This window comes from Dipodomys spectabilis, unplaced genomic scaffold (assembly GCF_019054845.1).
Source record: "Dipodomys spectabilis isolate Male_0828 unplaced genomic scaffold, ASM1905484v1 ptg000018l, whole genome shotgun sequence".
NCBI classification, from domain to species: domain Eukaryota; kingdom Metazoa; phylum Chordata; class Mammalia; order Rodentia; family Heteromyidae; genus Dipodomys; species Dipodomys spectabilis.
In genome coordinates, this window is record NW_024870695.1 from 22,869,210 (window position 1) to 22,887,899 (window position 18,690).

The window sequence follows — 18,690 nt, forward strand, 5'->3', positions numbered from 1 at the left end:
ACATCCATTGTTAAACCGCCAGTATCTTTTTTTTTTTTTTTTGGTCAGTTGTGGGGCTTGAACTCTGGGCCTGGGTGTTGTCCCACTAGCTCAAGGCTAGTGCTCTACCACTTGAGCCACAGTGTCACTTCCAGCTTTTTCTGTTGATGTGTACTGAGGAATTGAACCCAGGGCTTCATGCATATAGGCACTCTACCAGTGAGCCATCTTCCCAGCCCTCCTTTCCTCTTTCTTTTGTGGTGTGTGTGGGCATGGACCCCAGGCCTCACACGTGCCAGGCCACCTCTGCCTGTCACTTCCTGGAAGTGACAGAGACACGACCCTGCTTTCCAGTAGCTCCTCAGGGATGGGATGGAGGGGACAGTGCTCCTCCCCTTCCACCCCCCCCCCCGCCCCCTACAGTGCACACATGAATAAGCACCCTCTGGCAGCGTGCTCTCAGTCACAAGTCAATGTTGAGTGTGGCATGCCGAGGCTGTGACTGTCAGGACATAGTCACAATGTTGTCACGTCTGGAAAGTCACTATGCATCTTGTTGAGCCCTGCCCCGTCACCCCACCCCCACTCCGCTGAATGCACGTCTGCATACACTTCCTGGTTTATACTTTGAGCCAGACCACCCAAAGCTCACTCTCTAACCCTGGCGGAAATCTGCCCAGTGCCTTCCTGTGACACAGCCATAAACAGAAAGTCAGTGTGACTTCTAAACAAGCACACTGACATGATGGGAGAGAGGCCAGAGTAAGACTGAGGGGAAGAAGATGGGGGGGAGGGAGTCCAGAGCCAGCCTCTAGGGAATCAGGAAAGGGGGGCTCTGGGCAGAGGGAAGGCATACCCCAAGATGAGATTTACAGAGCCTGTAGCTTGTTGGGTGCAACTTCCAAAATTGCAGGATGGCTACGTGCCAACTCCGTTTTCAAAATAACAGCCCCAGTTTAGTAGAAAACTATGTATCTTTAGCACACAAATAAATCTCAGTGAGAAAAAGAAAAGTCAAGCCATGGTATACACACCTTCTAATCCTGACATCTAGTTCTTGACTTCTTCAAACTCATTTTGTATGTAAAAAGTAAAATGAAAACCTCCAGGTCAAATCACATCCTATATATTTTTTTCTCTTTTGTACATAAATTCTGTGTACTTTTTTTTTTTTTTTTTTTGGCAGTACTAGACTTGAACTGAGGGCCTCACACTGGCTAATCTTGCTGGCTCTGCTGGTACTCTACCAGTCTGGTGAACTTTTCTGTCTTACTTGGCCTCAAATAGTGCTCCTCTAGATCTCAGCCTCCTGAGTAGTTAGGATTACAGGCATGAGCCATCTTTGAATTGGCTTTGAACTGTTGTTTTTCAAGGGACATTTTTGGAAGAGTTATAACTGTATCAGCACCAAGAGCCCAGAGCCCTGGCAAAAATACCCAGGAGACCTGTAGCTGTCACTCCATCCAACTCTAACCCCCAGAGCTGTAGCCGAGGCCTGAGATGGCAAGCAGGCTCAGGTTAGGGCCTCCAAGGGGCAGGGCTAGAGCTGTGTACCAGGAGACTGCATAGGAACCACAGATGAGAGGAGAGCCACTCCAGGTGGTTTCCCTGTGTTCTGGTCATTATCTTCCTCCCAGCCTTCTGAAATTCAACGAATAAAGACCCGCCTTCCCCCCCAGCTCTACCCCATCCCCAGGCCTCCCGCTCCCTTGCTGATACGTCTGCTTCAGACCGGGGTGGAGGGGTGGCTGGCTTTGTTCTCCCCTTTTTGTTTCCCTCTTGTCTCCAGGGTCCTCTCTCGCACTGACCCCCTCCCCACACCCTCCCTAGGACCAGAGTCCTGGCTCCAGCTCCCAGCATTGCTGACTGAGTGCCTTTGAGGAGCTGTTAAGAGTTGGGGGGAACTGAGGCGGTCACCCGCCCGATGGCTTGGCAGGGCAGCCTCTGAAAGCCCCCTTTGTGCTAGGCCTGCTCCTGGGAAGCTGCATTCAATTATGGGGGGGGCAGGGAGGAGGGGGAAGGCTGCAAGAGGAGCCCCTGCTTCCCCCTCCTGTCTCTTTCTCACCCCACCCCCACCTCGAAAAGAAACAGATGTTCAGGGAGTAGAGGCCAGACCGCCGCTAGCTGAGGCAGCCCCCCACCCCGCCCCGCCCCGCCTTGGAGGAGGGAGCCCAACCTCAGCTTCCGCTCTGCCTCTCAGTCAGGGGGGGGGGGGGGGACACCCCGTGGGCGCCCAGCAGGCAGCAGCCACTGGGAAGAAGTGATTCAGATGAAAAGTTTGGGATCTGACTCAGAAGAAGCCCACTCTGTCCCCACATCAGACCTGCTTTAGTCTTCCAGAGGCCTGGACCCTGAGTCAGCCTCCTGAGCCCTTCTGCTCCCTCAGGGGAGCACGGAGGCCTCTCACCCCAGCGCCGCTCCCCCACTTGCCCTCCAATAATACCTTTCACCATGTCCTCTTCTGCGCTGGTTTACCTGATGGTGACAGGCAGACCTACTGTTCTACCCATTGCATAGAGCAGGAGACTGAGTCTGAGGGCCCAAAGGAGAATGGGCTCAACTTACCCCACTGGCCATCTCTCGCCCCATGCTGGGGCCTGGAGGGGCTGAAATTCTAACACCAGGAGATGTCTGGCAACTCTTACAGCTGCTGACCAGGTTGGGAGACCTGCAGTCCAGCAGCTTACCTCGGAGTTTCCCGCTGGTCACTGGGGAGGGAGACACACACACACACACACACACACACACACACACACACACACACACACACACACACACACACACACACACACACACACACACACACACACACACACACACACACACACACACACACACACACCCTGGCCTCAGCATATGGAGCCCTCCAGCCTTCAACTCTTTTTTGTTCTCCTGGGCCTGGGTGGGCAGCTGGGCTGGCTGCAAAGAAAGGGGCTCCTATTGTACTGCCTTGCGTGCTAGGGAAGGTGGCCGGGTATGTTCTGTTATGGACTCTGCCTTTCCGGGGAGCTGTCTGCTGGGAGCTGCAGAGGGCTGGGGAAAGCAGGGCGGGGCCAGAGAACATAAATCAGCAGATGGAGTACTTAATCCCCAGTGGGAGCCCCTGAGAAGGGGCTCTTGTGACCATCTCATAGCCCAGTACGGGAGTGAAGAGCAAGCACAGACTTTGGAAATGCAAAGCTTTGGGAAATCAGGCAGATCGAAGTAAAGCCAGTGCTTTGAGCAAAGCCCTCACTCGTTCTATAGTTGGGTTCTCATTAGCACTCACTCAGCTTTAGTACCCACCCAGCATCAGCACTCAGCCTGGACCAGTACTCACTCAGCATCAGCATTCACACAATGTTAATACTTAGCCCACATCAGCACTTACCAGGCATCAGTACTCACACAATGCCAGCTCTCACTCAGCATCACCATTCACCTAGCACCAGTACTTAGCCAGCATCAGCACTCACCCAGCGTTAGCATTCACCCAGCACCAGCACTCACCCAGCATTAGCACCCACCCAGCATCAGCATTTACCCAGTATCAGGACCTTACATCAGCACTCACTGGGCATCAGCACTCACCCAATGTCAGTATTCACCTACCATCAACACTTACCCAGCACCAATAATCATGCAATATCAGTACTCAGGTGGTATCAGTACCCACACAGCATCAGTACTTACATTGCAATAGTAGCCGTAGCACAGAGTGTGAAAGCCAATTACAGAAACACAAGTCAGTAGCCCACACCGTCCTGCAGAGCACCTGCTGGAAGTGTGTCACTCATGCCACCTAAGGGTCTAGCTTCACAGAGGACTTGGGGGTTCTGAGGACAAGCCTTCTATTTCCTATGACCCAGGTCACTGCTTCAAATTTTTTTTTCTGGTCATGGGGCCTGAGCTCTGGGCCTGGGCACTGTCCCCCAGCTCTTCAGTTCAAGGTTACCACTCTATCACTTGAGCCATAGTGCCACTTCTGGCTTTTTCTGCTTATGTGGTGCTGAGAAATCAAACCCAGGGTCTCATGCAGGCAAGGCAAGCACTCTACCACTGAGCCACCTTCCCAGCCCCACTGCTTCAATTTCTTTAGCTATAAAGCAGCCACCTTGGGTTAACTGGGTCTTGTGGCCATCCCACCCACTAGTTTTATGTTTGGCTTATGTTGGTGTAAGGTAGTAATTGCTCTGGCCACCAGCATTGGTGCCTGGGAGTGCCCATGAGGTCCTCTGGGCTGTTTTCTTTGTGTGTTGTTGTCTTCCAGAGAGTTCCATCTGTTGTCTTATTTATTGGTTCTCAAAAGATTGCTGGGAGGGCTGGGAATGTGGCTTAGTAGTAGAGTGCTTGCCTAGCATGCATGAAGCTCTGGGTTTGATTCCTCAGTACCACATAAACAAAAAGCCAGAGTGGTGCTGTGGCTCAAGTGGTAGAGTACTAGCCTTGACCAAAAGAGCTCAGAGACAGCACGCAGGTCCTGAGTTTAAGCCCTACAACCAACAACAACAACAAAAAGAGATTAATTTATCATTAGCCAGGTATGTTGGTGGTTCATGCCTGCAATCCTAGCTACTCAGGAGGCTGAGATCTGAGGATCCCAATTTGAAGCCTGTACCAGCAGGAAAGTCCATGAGATTTCAATTAACTACTAAAGTGCTAGAAAAATGATACTGTGGCTCAAAGTGACAGAGTGCTAACCTTTAGCGAAAAAGCTCAGGGACAGCCCCCAGACCCTGAGTTCAAGCCCCACAATTCATACACACACACACACACACACACACACAGAATGAATATTTTGCATTTAAGAAGAAAACTTCAAAGTCATGATGGCATAAAAATTCAGAGCTCTGGGCTGGGAAGGTCGCTTGCCTTGCATGCCTGAGGCCCTGGGTTCAATTGCTCAGTACCACATAAGCAAAAAAAAAAAAAAAGCTGGAAGTGGCGCTGTGGCTCAAGTGGTAGAGCGCTAGCCTTGAGCTAAAGAGCTGAGGGACAGCGCCCAGGCCCAGAGTTCAGGCCCCACGACCAGACCCACAAAAAAAAAAAAAAAAAAAAAAAAGTACATATTTTAGCCGGGCGCTGGTGGCTCACGCCTGTAATCCTAGCTACTCAGGAGGCTGAGATTTGAGGATCGCGGTTCAAAGCCAGCCCGGGCAGGAGAGACCGTGAGACTCCTATCTCCAATAAACCACCAGAAAACCGGAAGTGGCGCTGTAGCTCAAGTGGTAGAGCGCTCGCCTTGAGCTGAAGAGCTGAGGGACAGCGCCCAGGCCCAGAGTTCAAGCCCCACGACCGACAAAAAAAAAAAAAAATTCAGAGCTCTTATGAGCATTTTTTCCCATGCTTACATTATTTTAAATTGTGCCAGTACCAGATCTTGCACTCAGGGGCTGAGGACTGTCCTTGAGCTTTTTCATTCAAGCCTGGCATTCTACTACGGGAGCCACAGCTCCACTTCCAGCTTTTCTGGTGGTTCAGTGAAGATAAAAGTCTCATGGGCTGACTTCAAACTGTGATCCTCAGCCTTCTGAGTAGCAAGGATGACAGGTGTGAGCCAGCAGCTCCCGGATGTGCTGGAAGAGGCAGAGTAGGCACTGAAGGCCGTACATCCACCTCACAACGAGGGAGGTAGGCACTTACAGGTCAGAGCTCGGGGCCCTGGCTCTCTCTGCCTACCAGTCCTAGTACACAGACAGACCTGTCCACACAAGGCCACTGACACCGTTTCTCTGCCCTTCCAGGGAAGTGACAGTGAGTACGAGGTGGACCCGAACCCCCAGAAGGCCCACTCCTTTGTCAACCACTACATCAGCGACCCAACCTACTACAACTCCTGGCGGCGCCAGCAGAAGGGCATCTCGCGGGCCCAGGCGTACAGCTACACGGAGAGCGACCCCGGGGAGCCTGATCACGTCACCATCGCCAACAGCACCAGCGCCCAGCAAGGCAGCCTCTTCCGGCCCAAGGCCAGCCGGACTCCTACGCCCCAAAACCCTCCGAACCCCCCAAGTCAACAGAGCACCCTCTACCGGCCCCCCAGCAGCCTGGCCCCTGGCTCCCGGGCTCCTATTGCAGGATTTTCATCTTTTGTTTGATGACAGAATAGGAAAAGAAAGAAAGTAAGAAAAAAAGGACACCAAAATCCTCCTCACCACTTCTCACCATGCCTGCCAGAAAACAACAAAAAACACCAAGAAACCAAGTCAGCTGTTCACCTCTCAAGTTTAATTTTCCAGATTCCAGGGCCAGCAAAGCCTGCATGGAGGAGGAAGACGAGAAGGAAGAGGAAAAGGGGAGGAGGAGGAGGAGGAGACCAAGGAAGGATGTGTGTGCTGGCATGTGGGACCCACTGCTCTGCAGTGAGTTGCACCTGGACTAGAGATGGGACTGGAGATTGGGGGAGATGGAGAAAGAGAGAGGCCAAGAGGGAAAAGGACTTGAGGCCTGTAAGGCAGGCATGGCTGAGGGACAGAGAGGCTTCTGATGTCTAGCCAGCCACCTCTTCTCTCTTGTGTTTCATACCTGCCAACAGCTCCGGTGCATAAAATGCTAGATATCCCAGAGGAAAAGCCTCCTCCTCTGCCACCACCCCAGGGTAGGTGTCCCAGGGTCCTGTGACCATGCCTGGCCCCTGCCCTGCTTCATCCGCTCCATTGCTTATCTCCCTGGTTCATTCTCCACCAAGCCATTGGTTTAAGTAGAATAAGGAGAGGAAGCTAGGCTTCCTTACAGGCTCACACCTGTAATCCTAGCTACTTGGGAAGCTGACATCTGAAGTTCACTGTTCAGAGCCAGCCCCGGGAAGGGAAAGTCCAATTAACCAGCAAAAAAGCTGCAAGTACAGCTGTGGCCCCCAACCACAGAACTCAGGGCTCTGAGTTCAAGCCCTAGTACCAGCACCAAAAGAAAAGAGAGAGAGAGAAAAGAAAAAAAGGAGTAAGAATCTGCTTAGCAGTTTCCTTTTCTAGAAAGGCCCTGAAAGCTGGAGGAGAATCGCCCACAACTGTACCCCAGCCTCCCTTTGCTTCTCAGAGAGGTGCAGCATGGGTGGAGGGCTGAGGGGGTCACCAGGGATCAAGCATGGAGCACTAGGAAATCATTAGTCCTAGGGTATCACAGGAAGTCAGGAATAGGAGAACAGGACTCTGTTCATCTTCCAATCCAGGCAGCGCCTGTCCCCACTTAAAGGAGGAAAGAACTGGAGAGACACTAGGAAAAGGAAGTTCAGCTTGCCGAGTTTGGGGAGCTGGGCAGAGTACGGATCACTGCCTGCAGACACCCCAGCCCCTACATCCACACCCACACTCATCCCCCATGTCCATAAAGGCACAGGGGACCTCCTTGTTCCACAGCTCACCTGCTCCACGGCTGTGTCCTTTGCTCCACCCATAACCTCCTAAGCTTGGTGTACAGAAGCCCAAAGGGGCAGGAAGCCAGAGCCCCCAGTCTGCCTGGCATCATTGATTTAGAGTCCAAGGTGTCCCAGCCCCTGGGAACATCTTCCAGGCCATCTCCCAGGCTCAGCCAGGGCAAAGAGCAAGAGCGAGTGAGGAGGGACTGATCAGGAAGCCTGATGCAAACTGAACAGTCTCCCAGCTGCATGCCAGCCTGGCCGGGGAAGGCAGGTCAGAGGGGATGGAGGGACAAGAATAGCTGAAGGAAGAGAAAACTCTTACATACAGTCTGCTCCAAGGAATGTCCTTTAAAAAGCTGCTTCTGGAGGCCCGGTCTGCTCATCAGCATGGGCTTTCCAGTTCAAGGGTTCAGCAAGGAGCTTTGCTGACAGATTCTCCAGGGTCATTTGAGGCCTCTTGGTGACTACAACCAGTCCTGTGCAGCTGACCCATGGCCCTGCGCCACTGAAGGTGGAGGACTGTCTCAGACCAGCTAGCCCTAGCCCATGCCCAACTCAGCACAGTACCCTCCCCGCCCCCATAGAACAGTTCTCACTGGCAATGTCCACTGCAGGCCCTGCCCGAGAGGAGATGAAACTAGATTCTGGTGGGTTGGGAGAAGCGTTAGGAACTGGGGACACAAGCCAAGGGAAGGAAAAGCTTGTATGTCCTCCTATCAGCCCCAATAATGGCGGCTGGGGAAGGCCGTCAGGAGGCCCCAGGAGAGGGTATACTCATAGTGTGTGGGGCTCCTGCACACACCTGCCACCCAGGAAGCATGGGGGGACACCAGGAGAGCAGAGGGGGTGACCAGCTGCTGCAGGCCAACAGGACCTTCTCCTAGAGGGTCTGGGCCGTGGAGCACAGCCTTGCCCTGTAAGGAAGGACCAAGGGCTGGGGTTCCACTTGTCTCTGGGGTCAGGTACCTAGGGCCGCCTCTGATTTGCCCACAGAAGCAGCTAGGTCCTGCTCTGCACCTCAGCTGACATCTCAGAACTAGCGATGGTGCTGTGCTTGCTTTGCTCCCCACCCCATCCCCTCCACCCCTCTCCTAAGTACCCACCTCATCCTTTCCCTTGTCCACAGAGGGTTTAACCATGTAAAGAAGTTCCCAGTTTGCATTAGGGAATTCTTTTAGCCCAGAGAGGAAAGCAGGGGTGTATCAAAGCATTGTGTGTGTGTATGCATATGTGTGTGAGTGTGTTGCACATGAGGCCACCTTTCCTTTGCCTTTAATGAATCAGCTGGTGCACCAGGATGTCCCACCCCTCTCCCCATCTCATTGGCACACTCACCAACAACCCAATGCATACCGGATGGTGCTGTGCTCACTTGTGCTCCTGCACAGGTGTGCAGAGATGTGCACAGAACACACCCTCTGTGTGTGTGTGTGTGTGTGTGTGTGTGTGTGTGTGTGTGTGAACAAAGCAGCTCTTGCAGCCTCTCCCGCAGAAGGCACAGCTTGCCTGCGGTGGCGTACTCGTGAAGTGTGACCAGGGTCATTACCCCCAAGGACACTGCAAACCACAACTCCTAGAGGAGCCCAGGAAGTGAGGCTGAATGCTCTTCCCCCTCAGGCTGGGATGTGAACCTCCAGGACCCCAGCAGCACCTGGAAACACAGTAGGTCTCCAGCAGTGGAGCTCTGGGTTGGTTTAAGAAGACATTTCCGCCCATGTTTACATATCCACTGGGCAGTGGAGGGCCCCACACCTCCTCCTGGACACCTGGCCATGAGAAGGGTGTGGCGGGCACTGCTCATGGGTACAGGAACCCCCCTGACCTTTGGCTCCCAGGAGCCACTGATGCCCCAGTCCCTGTCTGTATGACACTGCCGGAAGTGGGTTCACACCAGGACACACCTGGCCCTTTGGGTGTTGCCTCGCTATGCCCTAAAGGAATCTGGGGGTGTCTACAGGAACCCACACTTGGCATAACCAGGGTTGCTCTTCTCCTCCTGGCTGTGCCTCCTCCGTAACCAGACTGCCAAGACAAACCAAATAGAGGCTCGGGGTTCCAGAAATGCCTTCATCCTAGGGCTCCGGGGAGTTTGCAAATCGTGTTACCTCCCCTTCTCTCCCACTTTCTCCCCACCCCACACCCTTTTACCCCCTAACCTGACACTGCCATGAGTCAATGGAAACAGGGGCACAGCAGGGTGCCTCATTCAGCACATGCTGCCCAGGCTTCCCTGGGCAGCCCTTCTGGGCAGGGGCTTTTCCTCAACTGACCAGACAGCACAGCAAAGGTGCCACGCTGGGTGAGGAAGCAGAAGGCAGGAGGGGGAGGGGGAAACCTTCTGAGCAGCCACCACCAGCTCCCCAGAGTGCCTCAATAGTGTCCTTGTCTAGGAACACCCACCCTGATCACCCTTCTGAGCACAGGTGTCCCCCTGGGCCCCTAGTGCCCTTCTTGTTTCCATAAGAAAAACCCAAAGCATTTCAACGTGTTAACTTGCTTTCTTTACTCATTCATATATATATTTAAAAAAAACAAAACTCCAAATGCAGAAGTCAATACAAATCTTTATTTTTTTGATTTAAAAGATGTAACAAAAAATATGGGGAGAGTTCACATTCTTATGGCAGGTGTCTAACTGGAAGAAGAAAAAAAATATATATATATATGTCACATAGCTTGTTAGCAGGTTTATTTTTTAAAATGAAAGGTAAGAGAGATTGATTTGAAATATATACCACACAAGTTCCGTGTCCTGTCAGACTGTCAGTATTTTATAAATAAACTTTTGTTTTGGAGTTGGGAAGCAGGATTCATTCTTTTCCTCCCTGGAAAGGGAGTTGGGGGAAATCTGTCCCTGACCATGCTAAAGAAAGCCATTCCCACAAACACCCACTTTGACCCATGCTTACAGAGTGAGCCAAAGGCCCGGCCCAGCCCAGTTCACTAGTAAGAAGCGTCAATGCCTTCACATGAGATCTGCTATTGTACTTACATATTTAAGGTAAGAGCCTGCAGGCGCATTATGCAAGTAATCATCGTGAATGATAAACAACAATAACAATAATAATTGCAGTAGAGCCTTGGTATCTGTGCACCTGGGGTTCAAAGAAGACACCATTGAAGGCATTGCTTTTGAAATTTCTTTTGGACTAAACAATAATTTATCAGTTTATTTGTTTATACCATGCTTGATCAAAACTGCATGTACCCAGGCACTGGCAGCTCACACCTGTATTGCTAGCTATATACTCAGGAAGCTGAGATCCGAGGATCATGGCTCAAAGCCAGCCTGGTCAGGAAAGTCTGTGACATATTTATCTCCAATTAACTCTCCAAAAATCTGGAAATGGAGCTGTAGCTCAAGTCGTAGAGTACTAGCTTTAGGCAAAAAAAAATTAGGGACAGTGCCCAGACCCCAGCGCCCCTCCCCTCCAAAAATCTGCATTAATAAATCCACAAATAAGGCAGACTTGTTTTTCTTTTTCTTTTTTTGTCAGTCATGGGGCTTGAACTCTGGGCCTGGGCGCTGTCCCTGAACTCTTCAGTTCAAGGCGAATGCTCTACCACTTTAACCATAGTGCCACTTCCAGTTTTCTGGTGGTTAATTGGAGATGAGAGTCTCACTAGCTTTCCTGCCTGGGCTGGCTTTATACTGCGATCCTCTGATCTCAGCCCCCTGAGTAGCTAGGATTACAGGCATGAGCCACTGGCACCTGGCCAGACTTGTTTTAATAGCATTAACTAAATATTTTACATTTAGTAATTTGGGAAATCCTAGTGACAGTCCCCTGGGCAGGCTACGTGGCAGAGAGAGTTTAACTGCCCTGACCCAGGAAGTAGCAGTGCCTGGATCTGGGCAAGCACCGTGGCCCTAGAGTTGCATGTTAGCTTTCCTACAAAGTAAGCACTGCAGGTCCTAGTGACTTGGATATCCTGAGAAACACTGTGGTTTAATAGATCAAACATGGTTGATCCACCTAGGTTGAAATTTGCCAAACTTAATAAGAGTACAGTCCTGATGCTCCTCTCTACCACACCTATCTCCCATAAATTAAGTCACATGGATTATTGGAATAGAGAGATGAAGAGAATAAAAGAGAGCTTGTTTTATAGTTGGGGGAGTTTTTTGGGGTTTTAATTGATATGGATGTGTGTGTGTGTGTGTGTTGTGTGTGGGGGAAGGGGAGAAGAGTTTATTACTTTCTTTTTTTTGTTTTGGGGGGGAAGGGGGTCCGGTCGTGGGGCCTGAACTCTGGGCCTGGGTGTTGTCCCTCAGCTCTTCAGCTCAAGGCTAGTGCTCTACCACTTGAGCCACAGCACCACTTTGGCTTTTTTCTTTTTGCTTATGTGGTGCTGAGGAATCGAACCCAGGGCCTCAGGCATGCAAGGCAAGCGCTCTACCACTGAGCCACCTTCCCAGCCCCTGTTTTACTTTCTTGAGACAGGATCTAACAATGTTAACTCATAAACTTGCAATCTTCCAGTCTCCCTTCTGAGTGCTGGGACTGCACAAGTATGAGCCACCATGCCCAGCTTGAGAAGTCATTTTAAAAGTTCTTACAAGAGCTAAGGGTATAATTCAGTTTAGAGCATGTGATGGATGTGCATGAGGCCCTGGGTTTCATCCTTAATACACACACACACACACACACACACATAAATGGTGTATCTTAAGCCATTCAGTGAGCACGTAGGATGGATAGCTAGGTAGACAGATAGACAGACAGATAGATGATATAGAGGTTTGAACTGAGGGTCTCATGCTTGCTCAGCTTTCTTGCTTCACTGGTGCTGGTATTCTTACCACTTGAGCCATGCCCCTAGGCTGGCTTTTTGCTGGTTAGTTGGAGATGGAGTCTCATGGACTTTTCTGCCTATGCAGTCCTTGAACTGCAATCTTCAGCATCTCCAATTCTTTTTTTTTTTTCTTGGTCGTGGGGCTTGAACTCTGGGCCTGGGTGCTGTCCCTCAGCTCTTCAGCTCAAGGTGAGTGCTCTACCACTTGAGCTACAGCGCCACTTCCGGTTTTCTGGTGGTTTACTGGAGGAGTCTCACGGTCTCTCCTGCCCGGGCTGGCTTTGAACCGGGATCCTCAGATCTCAGCCTCCTAAGTAGCTAGGATTACAGGCGTGAGCCACCAGCGCCCGGCTAGCATCTCCAATTCTTGATTAGCCAGAATTACAGGAATCAGCCCCCAGCCCCCAAGCTACGCAGTCTGTGTTATTGTATAAGCAAGTCAAACACTTAGGCACATATAGGTTGCTTGACTGATCCCTATGCAGTGCAATTAAAGCAGGGGCAAACATGTACATCTTGAATACCTTGCTTTTGTTTATATATACACACACATGCACGTGGGGGGAGGGGGGGCGTGCACGTGTGCGTGCATGAGCCCTAGTACGGGGCTTGGAATTTAGGCCCTTGGGCTCTTACCTGGCTTTTTCACTCAAGGCTAGAGTTGTTACACTTGAGTCCTGCCTGCTGTCTCCTGAATGCTGGGATTACAGGCATGTACCAGACTAGTTTGTTTTTTTAAAGCACAAACATAGAGAAATTATGGATTGCTGTGCGAGCAGAATCCTAGATTTCTTTTTCTAAGGTTTTACATTTCTTGCCCAGAGCTGATCCGACCTGACATGCCCTTTTATCTTCTGCAGCTTGCCTGTACTCAAACATTCCTTTTTCCAAAGCCTTCAACATGATTTTCAGAGAAATAACTATTCTCTTCTTCTGCTCTATTTTAGCCACTTACATCATTTATTAAATTAGGTAATTACAAGTGGGCATAAACAAGTTGTGGATAATTGAGTCTTTGTGTAAACATAGAACTGGATTAGAGGAGAGGCTATAAGTGTTACAGGCCTGAAGGAAGCAGACAGCTACCTTCGGGGGTACAGGATCCCAGGGAGGCTGCACACTTCCAAGTGAGCACACAAGATATCCAGGAAAGCTACCAGTTGACTAAGAGAGCAAACCACAGAGACTATACTTTAGGACCTGTGTGCATGTTGATAAGAAGTGTACAAGGCTGACCTTGAAGAGACAGAATTTTTATCTTACACATAATTTGGAACCTCACCCTCCTATTGAAAGTAACTCCAGGCTCACTGCCTAGGGATGTTTAGTCAAAGAATAATAAAGGCAGTGTTGGAGGGTAGAGCTCAAGGTCCTGAATTCAAATCCCAGCACCCTAAATAAGTAAATAAATAATAGCTGGGCACTAGTGGCTCACCCTTGTAATCCCAGCTGCTCAGAAGGCTCTGTGTGTGTGTGTGTGTGTGTGTGTGTGTGTGTGTGTGTGTGTGTGTGTGTGACAGTCCTGGGGGCTTGAACTCATGGTTTGGACACTATCTCTGAGCTTTTTTTGGTCAAGGCTAGCGCTCTAACACCAGTGTGAAGCCACACCTCCACATCCAGATTTTTTGGTGGTTAATTGAAGATAAGAGTCTCATAGACTTTCCTGCCTGGTCTGGCTTTAAACCATGATCCTCAGATCTCAGTCTCCTGGGTAGCTAGGATTACAGGCATGCGCCCCTGGTGGCTGGCTGAAAGGTCCACTTGTGTCTGAGGTAAATAATTTTCACATTTACATCCTTCCTTCAATATCCCCAAATTAAATCCAAAATGCCCATGGGGAACTTCCTCAGAAGAGAGGGTTCTGAGTTTCTGTCATTTACAACCTTGGGAGCCAACTGAGAGCCTACTGGATGGCAGCAGCTGACCTTGGCCAGTCAAGGTCACACTCCCTGTGGTGCTGCAAGGCCTGGCAAGGTCAATCCTCCCCCACCTACCAATCAGGTAAGGTCATCTTATCTGAAGGGTCCTGTCCTGGTAGTGGCAGAACTAGAACTCTACCCTTCCTGATGCCATAGCACCTTCTAACTTCACCAGGCAAGCAGCCTGGGTCCAGACCTTAGAAGGCAGCGAGATGCTTGTGTGGATGGCAGACTAGGCAGGAAACATAGTCGCTGTCTGTGTCCCCACCGCAGCCACACCCAAGGAGAAGGAAGGAGCCATGTCTACCATCCAGGCTAATCCCATTGGTAGACAAACTTGAGTCATGTATCATTTTTTTTCACATGTAACAAAATATCATTCTGGATATTTTTCTTTTCCTTTTTGTTTCTGAATCACTTCCGAATCATGATCGCCCCACAGAGGTAAGGAGAAGGAATTTGCTGGCCAAAGTGAGTATGGCTTGAAATCAATCTATCCCAGAGTGCCTCTGTGGGGTTCAGGTTTGGATTCCAGACAAAGGAATCAAGGCTAGTAACCCTCTCCCCATATCTCTATCCACTGGGAACCTCAGAAAATGATCTTATTTGGAAGTCTGGATTTGGGTTTTGTTTTCTTGTTGTTTGTTTCTGTGCTGGTCCTGAGGCTTGAACTCAGGGCCTGAGCACTGACCCTGAGCATTTGTGCTCAAAGCTAATGCTCCACCGCTTGAACCAAAGCACCACTTCCAGCTTTTGGATGGTTTAATTGGAAATGGGTCTTACAGTCGTTCTACCAAGACTGGCTTTGAACCTTGACCCTCAGATCTCAGCCTCCTGAGTAGTTTAGGATTACAGGTGTGAGCCACTGGCACCCAGGTTTATCAATGGAATTGGCATGAGCACCAGGACCCAGCAAGTATCAATCCTGATTCTTGCACAGAGATTGTGGATTTGAGCCCTTCCCAATGGCAGTTTGTCCTGGCAATGCTAAACTTGCCTAAGCAGCTGCCCCCTGGAGTCCAGAGCCTCCTTTATCTCTGGAAGTGTGGGTTCCATAAACTCCCAGAGGCTGGCAGGATCCCAGGATTAGGGATCCCCAGCCTCCTTTCCGTTCCCTCCCCCAAGCGCTTTTAGAAAATTCCAGCCAGCACTGAATTACATTGGCAATTATGGGATGCTTGCTTTCCTGTTTCTCCCTCACCTCCCCCTTTCAAATTCCACCTCTCACAGAGAGCCAAGCAACAGCCATCGCTGAGGTCATGAAAAAGTCACACACACCCCCACTCCCTTCAGCCAGCAAAACATTGGCCACAGATGTGGGTGACCAGAAATCACCCTCTGTGGCTGTCTCTGCAGTCTGCCCGCCCCGCTGTGGACAAAGGCAGGCCAGAGCTGTGTTTCCCAGCCTGACAGGGTACCTGCCATGCAGTGGTAGGGGCAGGACGGTTTCTGTGCTGTACCTGGCACCTCACTGTCTCGTCCCTCACTGGAGAAGGTAAGAGGAAAGGCAAATTTCCACACTTGCCAACTTCTGTTAAAAGCCAACAGTCCAAGGACAGCCGACCAATAGGCGCAGGAAAGCCAACATAGGACCTACATCTCTCACTGGGACATTTGGCCACACTGCATAAACTCACTCATTTAATCTTACAAAAGAAGCCAGCAATGGTGCTGCCTGCCCATAATCACAGCACAGGGAGGCTGGAGGCAGAGGCAGGAAGTTGCCAGTTTGAGGCCAGCTAAGGCAACATAATGAGTTCCAGACCAGCAGAGGAATATAAGGGAAGAATGACTGTGTCTGAAACAAACACTAAATAAAATCTTAGAGAAGCAGAGCCACAGACAGGCTTGGTATCCTGTCCCCAGAGGACAGAGCAAGGAGCTGCAGACATCCCCAGTGGGTCTCAGAAGACACCCCCAACGTCTAGGGGCCATCACAGACAAAAAGCATAGCTTGAGAGTGTCCCGAGTGTGATGGGACCCAGCCTATCCCTGACTCAGGACTGCCAAGGGCTCTGGTACAAAACAATCTCTTGTCTGGTTTGGGGCTCCTGGGATGACATGGAATTGGTGTTGATAAGTCTTGGCACTATTTAACTTCCATGACATTCGAGATGTGGCCCAAAGCAAGGAAGATCTGGAAAAGTTCTAGAAGATACCGGATGGATGGGAATCAGTGAGAGGTGTCTGGATGTCATTTCTTGGAAGGAGATCTTTGGTGGGGGGGGGGGGACAGAAGGAGGCCATGGGCAGGGCCTCGGTGGGTGGGGCCTCGGTGGGCGTGGTCACCCATCTGTGCCCAGTTTCGAAGCAGCCTCCCCACCCCCACCCAGCCTTCCCTGCCCTGTAATCAGCCAGCTGCCCGTGCTTGTCCAGCCTAGTCCTCCCGCCTAGACCAGTCCTGCAGACACGGGGGGGGGGGGGGGGGGGGGGGGGGGGCCGTGAATCAGAGGCCGGGCTCAGTTCTGCAGCCCTTGTGGTTCTTGGAGTGGGAGCAGGGTAGGCCATAGGGGGAGTCTCTAGGATATTTTTGGGGGTGGGGCATACTGTCAGACATGGGGTGAGGGAGGTAGGAGAGGGCAGGTAGCAAGAACCTGAAACAGAGGAAAAAAGCTGATTGTGGGGATGAAAAGCTCCTCACAGTGACTGGCCTCAGAAGTGGGGACACAGGAAGTGGGCCACACCAAAAGCCCCCCTGGTGTTCTAAAAAGGGTGGCTCTCGCTGGCTCCGCTGCTGTGGCAAATGACAGCCCAGCCCTGTCACGTTCTGATCTTGCAAGACTCAGAAGTCAAGTTTATGTAAATTCCCATTATGCTTAACTACTAGCAACTAAAAATAAGTATTTAAAAAAAAAAAAAAACATGGTTGTGACAGATTGTAGCTACTAAAAGTAGCTGCAACATTTCCCATCCTTTTTTTTCCCCCTGGTGGTACTAAGGGTTGAACTCAGGGCCTCGTGCTCACTAGCACGTGTTCTATCCCTGAGCCAGCCCCTCGTCTTATACACCTCTTACACAGCCCCAACAACAAGTACGCAGCTGTCTCTCACCTGTGATCTTATCCACTCAGGAGGCTGAGGTCTGAGAATTGAAACCAGCTGGGGCAGATACATCTTTGGGACTCTTTTTTTTTTTTTTTTTTTTTTTGTGGCCAGTCCTGAGGCTTGAACTCATGGCCTGGGCATCATCCCTGAGTTTCTTTTGCCCAAGGATAGCACTCTACCACTTGAGCCACAGCACTACTTCCAGCTTTTTCTGTTTATGTGGTACTGAGGAATTGAACTCAGGGCTTCATGCATACCAGACAAGCACTCTACCACTAAGCCACATTTCCAGCCCCTCTTTGGGACTCTTACCTATGATTAACTTTGGAAAAACTAGAAGTGGAGGTGTGGCTGAAGTGGTAGAGTGCCAAGCTTGAGCCAAAAAAGCTGAGTGAGGGGGTGTGGGCCTCAGTTCAAGACCCAGTACTGGCAGAAGAAGGAGGAAGAGGAGGGAGGAGGAGGAGGAGGAAAAGGAGAAGTATTAAGAAGTATTATTTTCTGCAGGGTTCTGTGGCATTAATTTATGATAGATGCTGTTGCAGAGACCCCAAGCATTTTCCTGTTGGCCTTGTCCTGATGCCTTTCAGCAATCTTGGAGAAACTTCTGGTTTCTGGGGACTCTGGGCACCAGACCATTCCTGGCTCCTCAGAAATTCTGCTATTCTGGGCCTGGGGCCCTCTCTCCCCCGACTCCTCAGTGCCATCTTACCTAACACATCTCTTGCCTTTAACCACCACAGCTTCTGTCTGAGTAATAGCGGCTGATGGAGATGAAGCAAGCTAGCGTCCTGCAGCTGAAGCCATCATGCTAGGATGTGTAAATTAGCCTTGACATCAGATTCAGTTGAGTTATTGTTATGATTCAGAGGTTCCTCGGGACCAAAGAGACACACGGACACATGCACATGCATGCACACACGTGCTAAGACTACACTTAGGAAACTGAAAACTCTGGAATGAACAACAAGAAGGGACAAAGACTCCAGGCCCTTCTCCTTCACTCCTTTGAAACTATTGGCATAAAGCAAAATCTCATTGCCAATCAGTTCTGGGCAGGTTTACCTAGAGAGAAAAGCGTGTATGTGTGTGTGTGTGTGTGTATGTGTGTGTGTGTGTGTGTGTGTCCGTCTGTCTTTCTGTCTGTCTCTGTGTATTGGTTCTGGGGCTAGAACTCAGGGCTTGGGCACTGTTCCTTAGCCTTTCCACTCAAGTCAGGTACTCTACCACGTAAGCCACAGCTCTACTTCTGGCTCTTTGCTGGTTAATTAGAAATAAGTCTCACAGATTTCCCTGCTCCACAATCCTAAGATCTCAGCTTCCCAAGTAGCTAGGATTACAGGTGTGAGCCACTGGTGCTGGGGAACAGATGTCTTTTATAGCCTTTTGTGGAGGGCCTCCTTTTCTACACCCACCCCAAGGCCGGAACTGTATAGGCCAGGGTAGTACAGAAGTACCAGGGCATCAACCTGAAGGAGAAGCTTGGGGCTCAGCAGGAAGAAAGAAGGGTGAACACAAGGGCACCCTCACCAGTTTCCCTCCTTGAGAAGGTGGCTCCTTTAAGTGCTTGGACTGTCCAGCAGAGGTGTCACATCACATAGGGACAGAGAGGATGCTG

The 18,690-nt window shown here is 50.6% G+C and overlaps 1 protein-coding gene across 3 annotated transcripts in view; it reads left to right on the forward strand.

The window, feature by feature from the left end:
- Positions 1 to 6,484, forward strand: part of Sdk2 (sidekick cell adhesion molecule 2) — a 230,419-nt gene extending 223,935 nt beyond the window's left edge. For all 3 annotated transcript variants that reach the window (XM_042674176.1, XM_042674174.1, XM_042674175.1), the window contains one exon: positions 5,703 to 6,484. In XM_042674176.1, the coding sequence (XP_042530110.1) occupies positions 5,703 to 6,056 (354 nt within the window). In that variant the 3' untranslated portion in view covers positions 6,057 to 6,484. The remainder of the gene's footprint in view (positions 1 to 5,702) is intronic.
- The last annotated feature ends 12,206 nt before the right edge of the window (positions 6,485 to 18,690 follow it).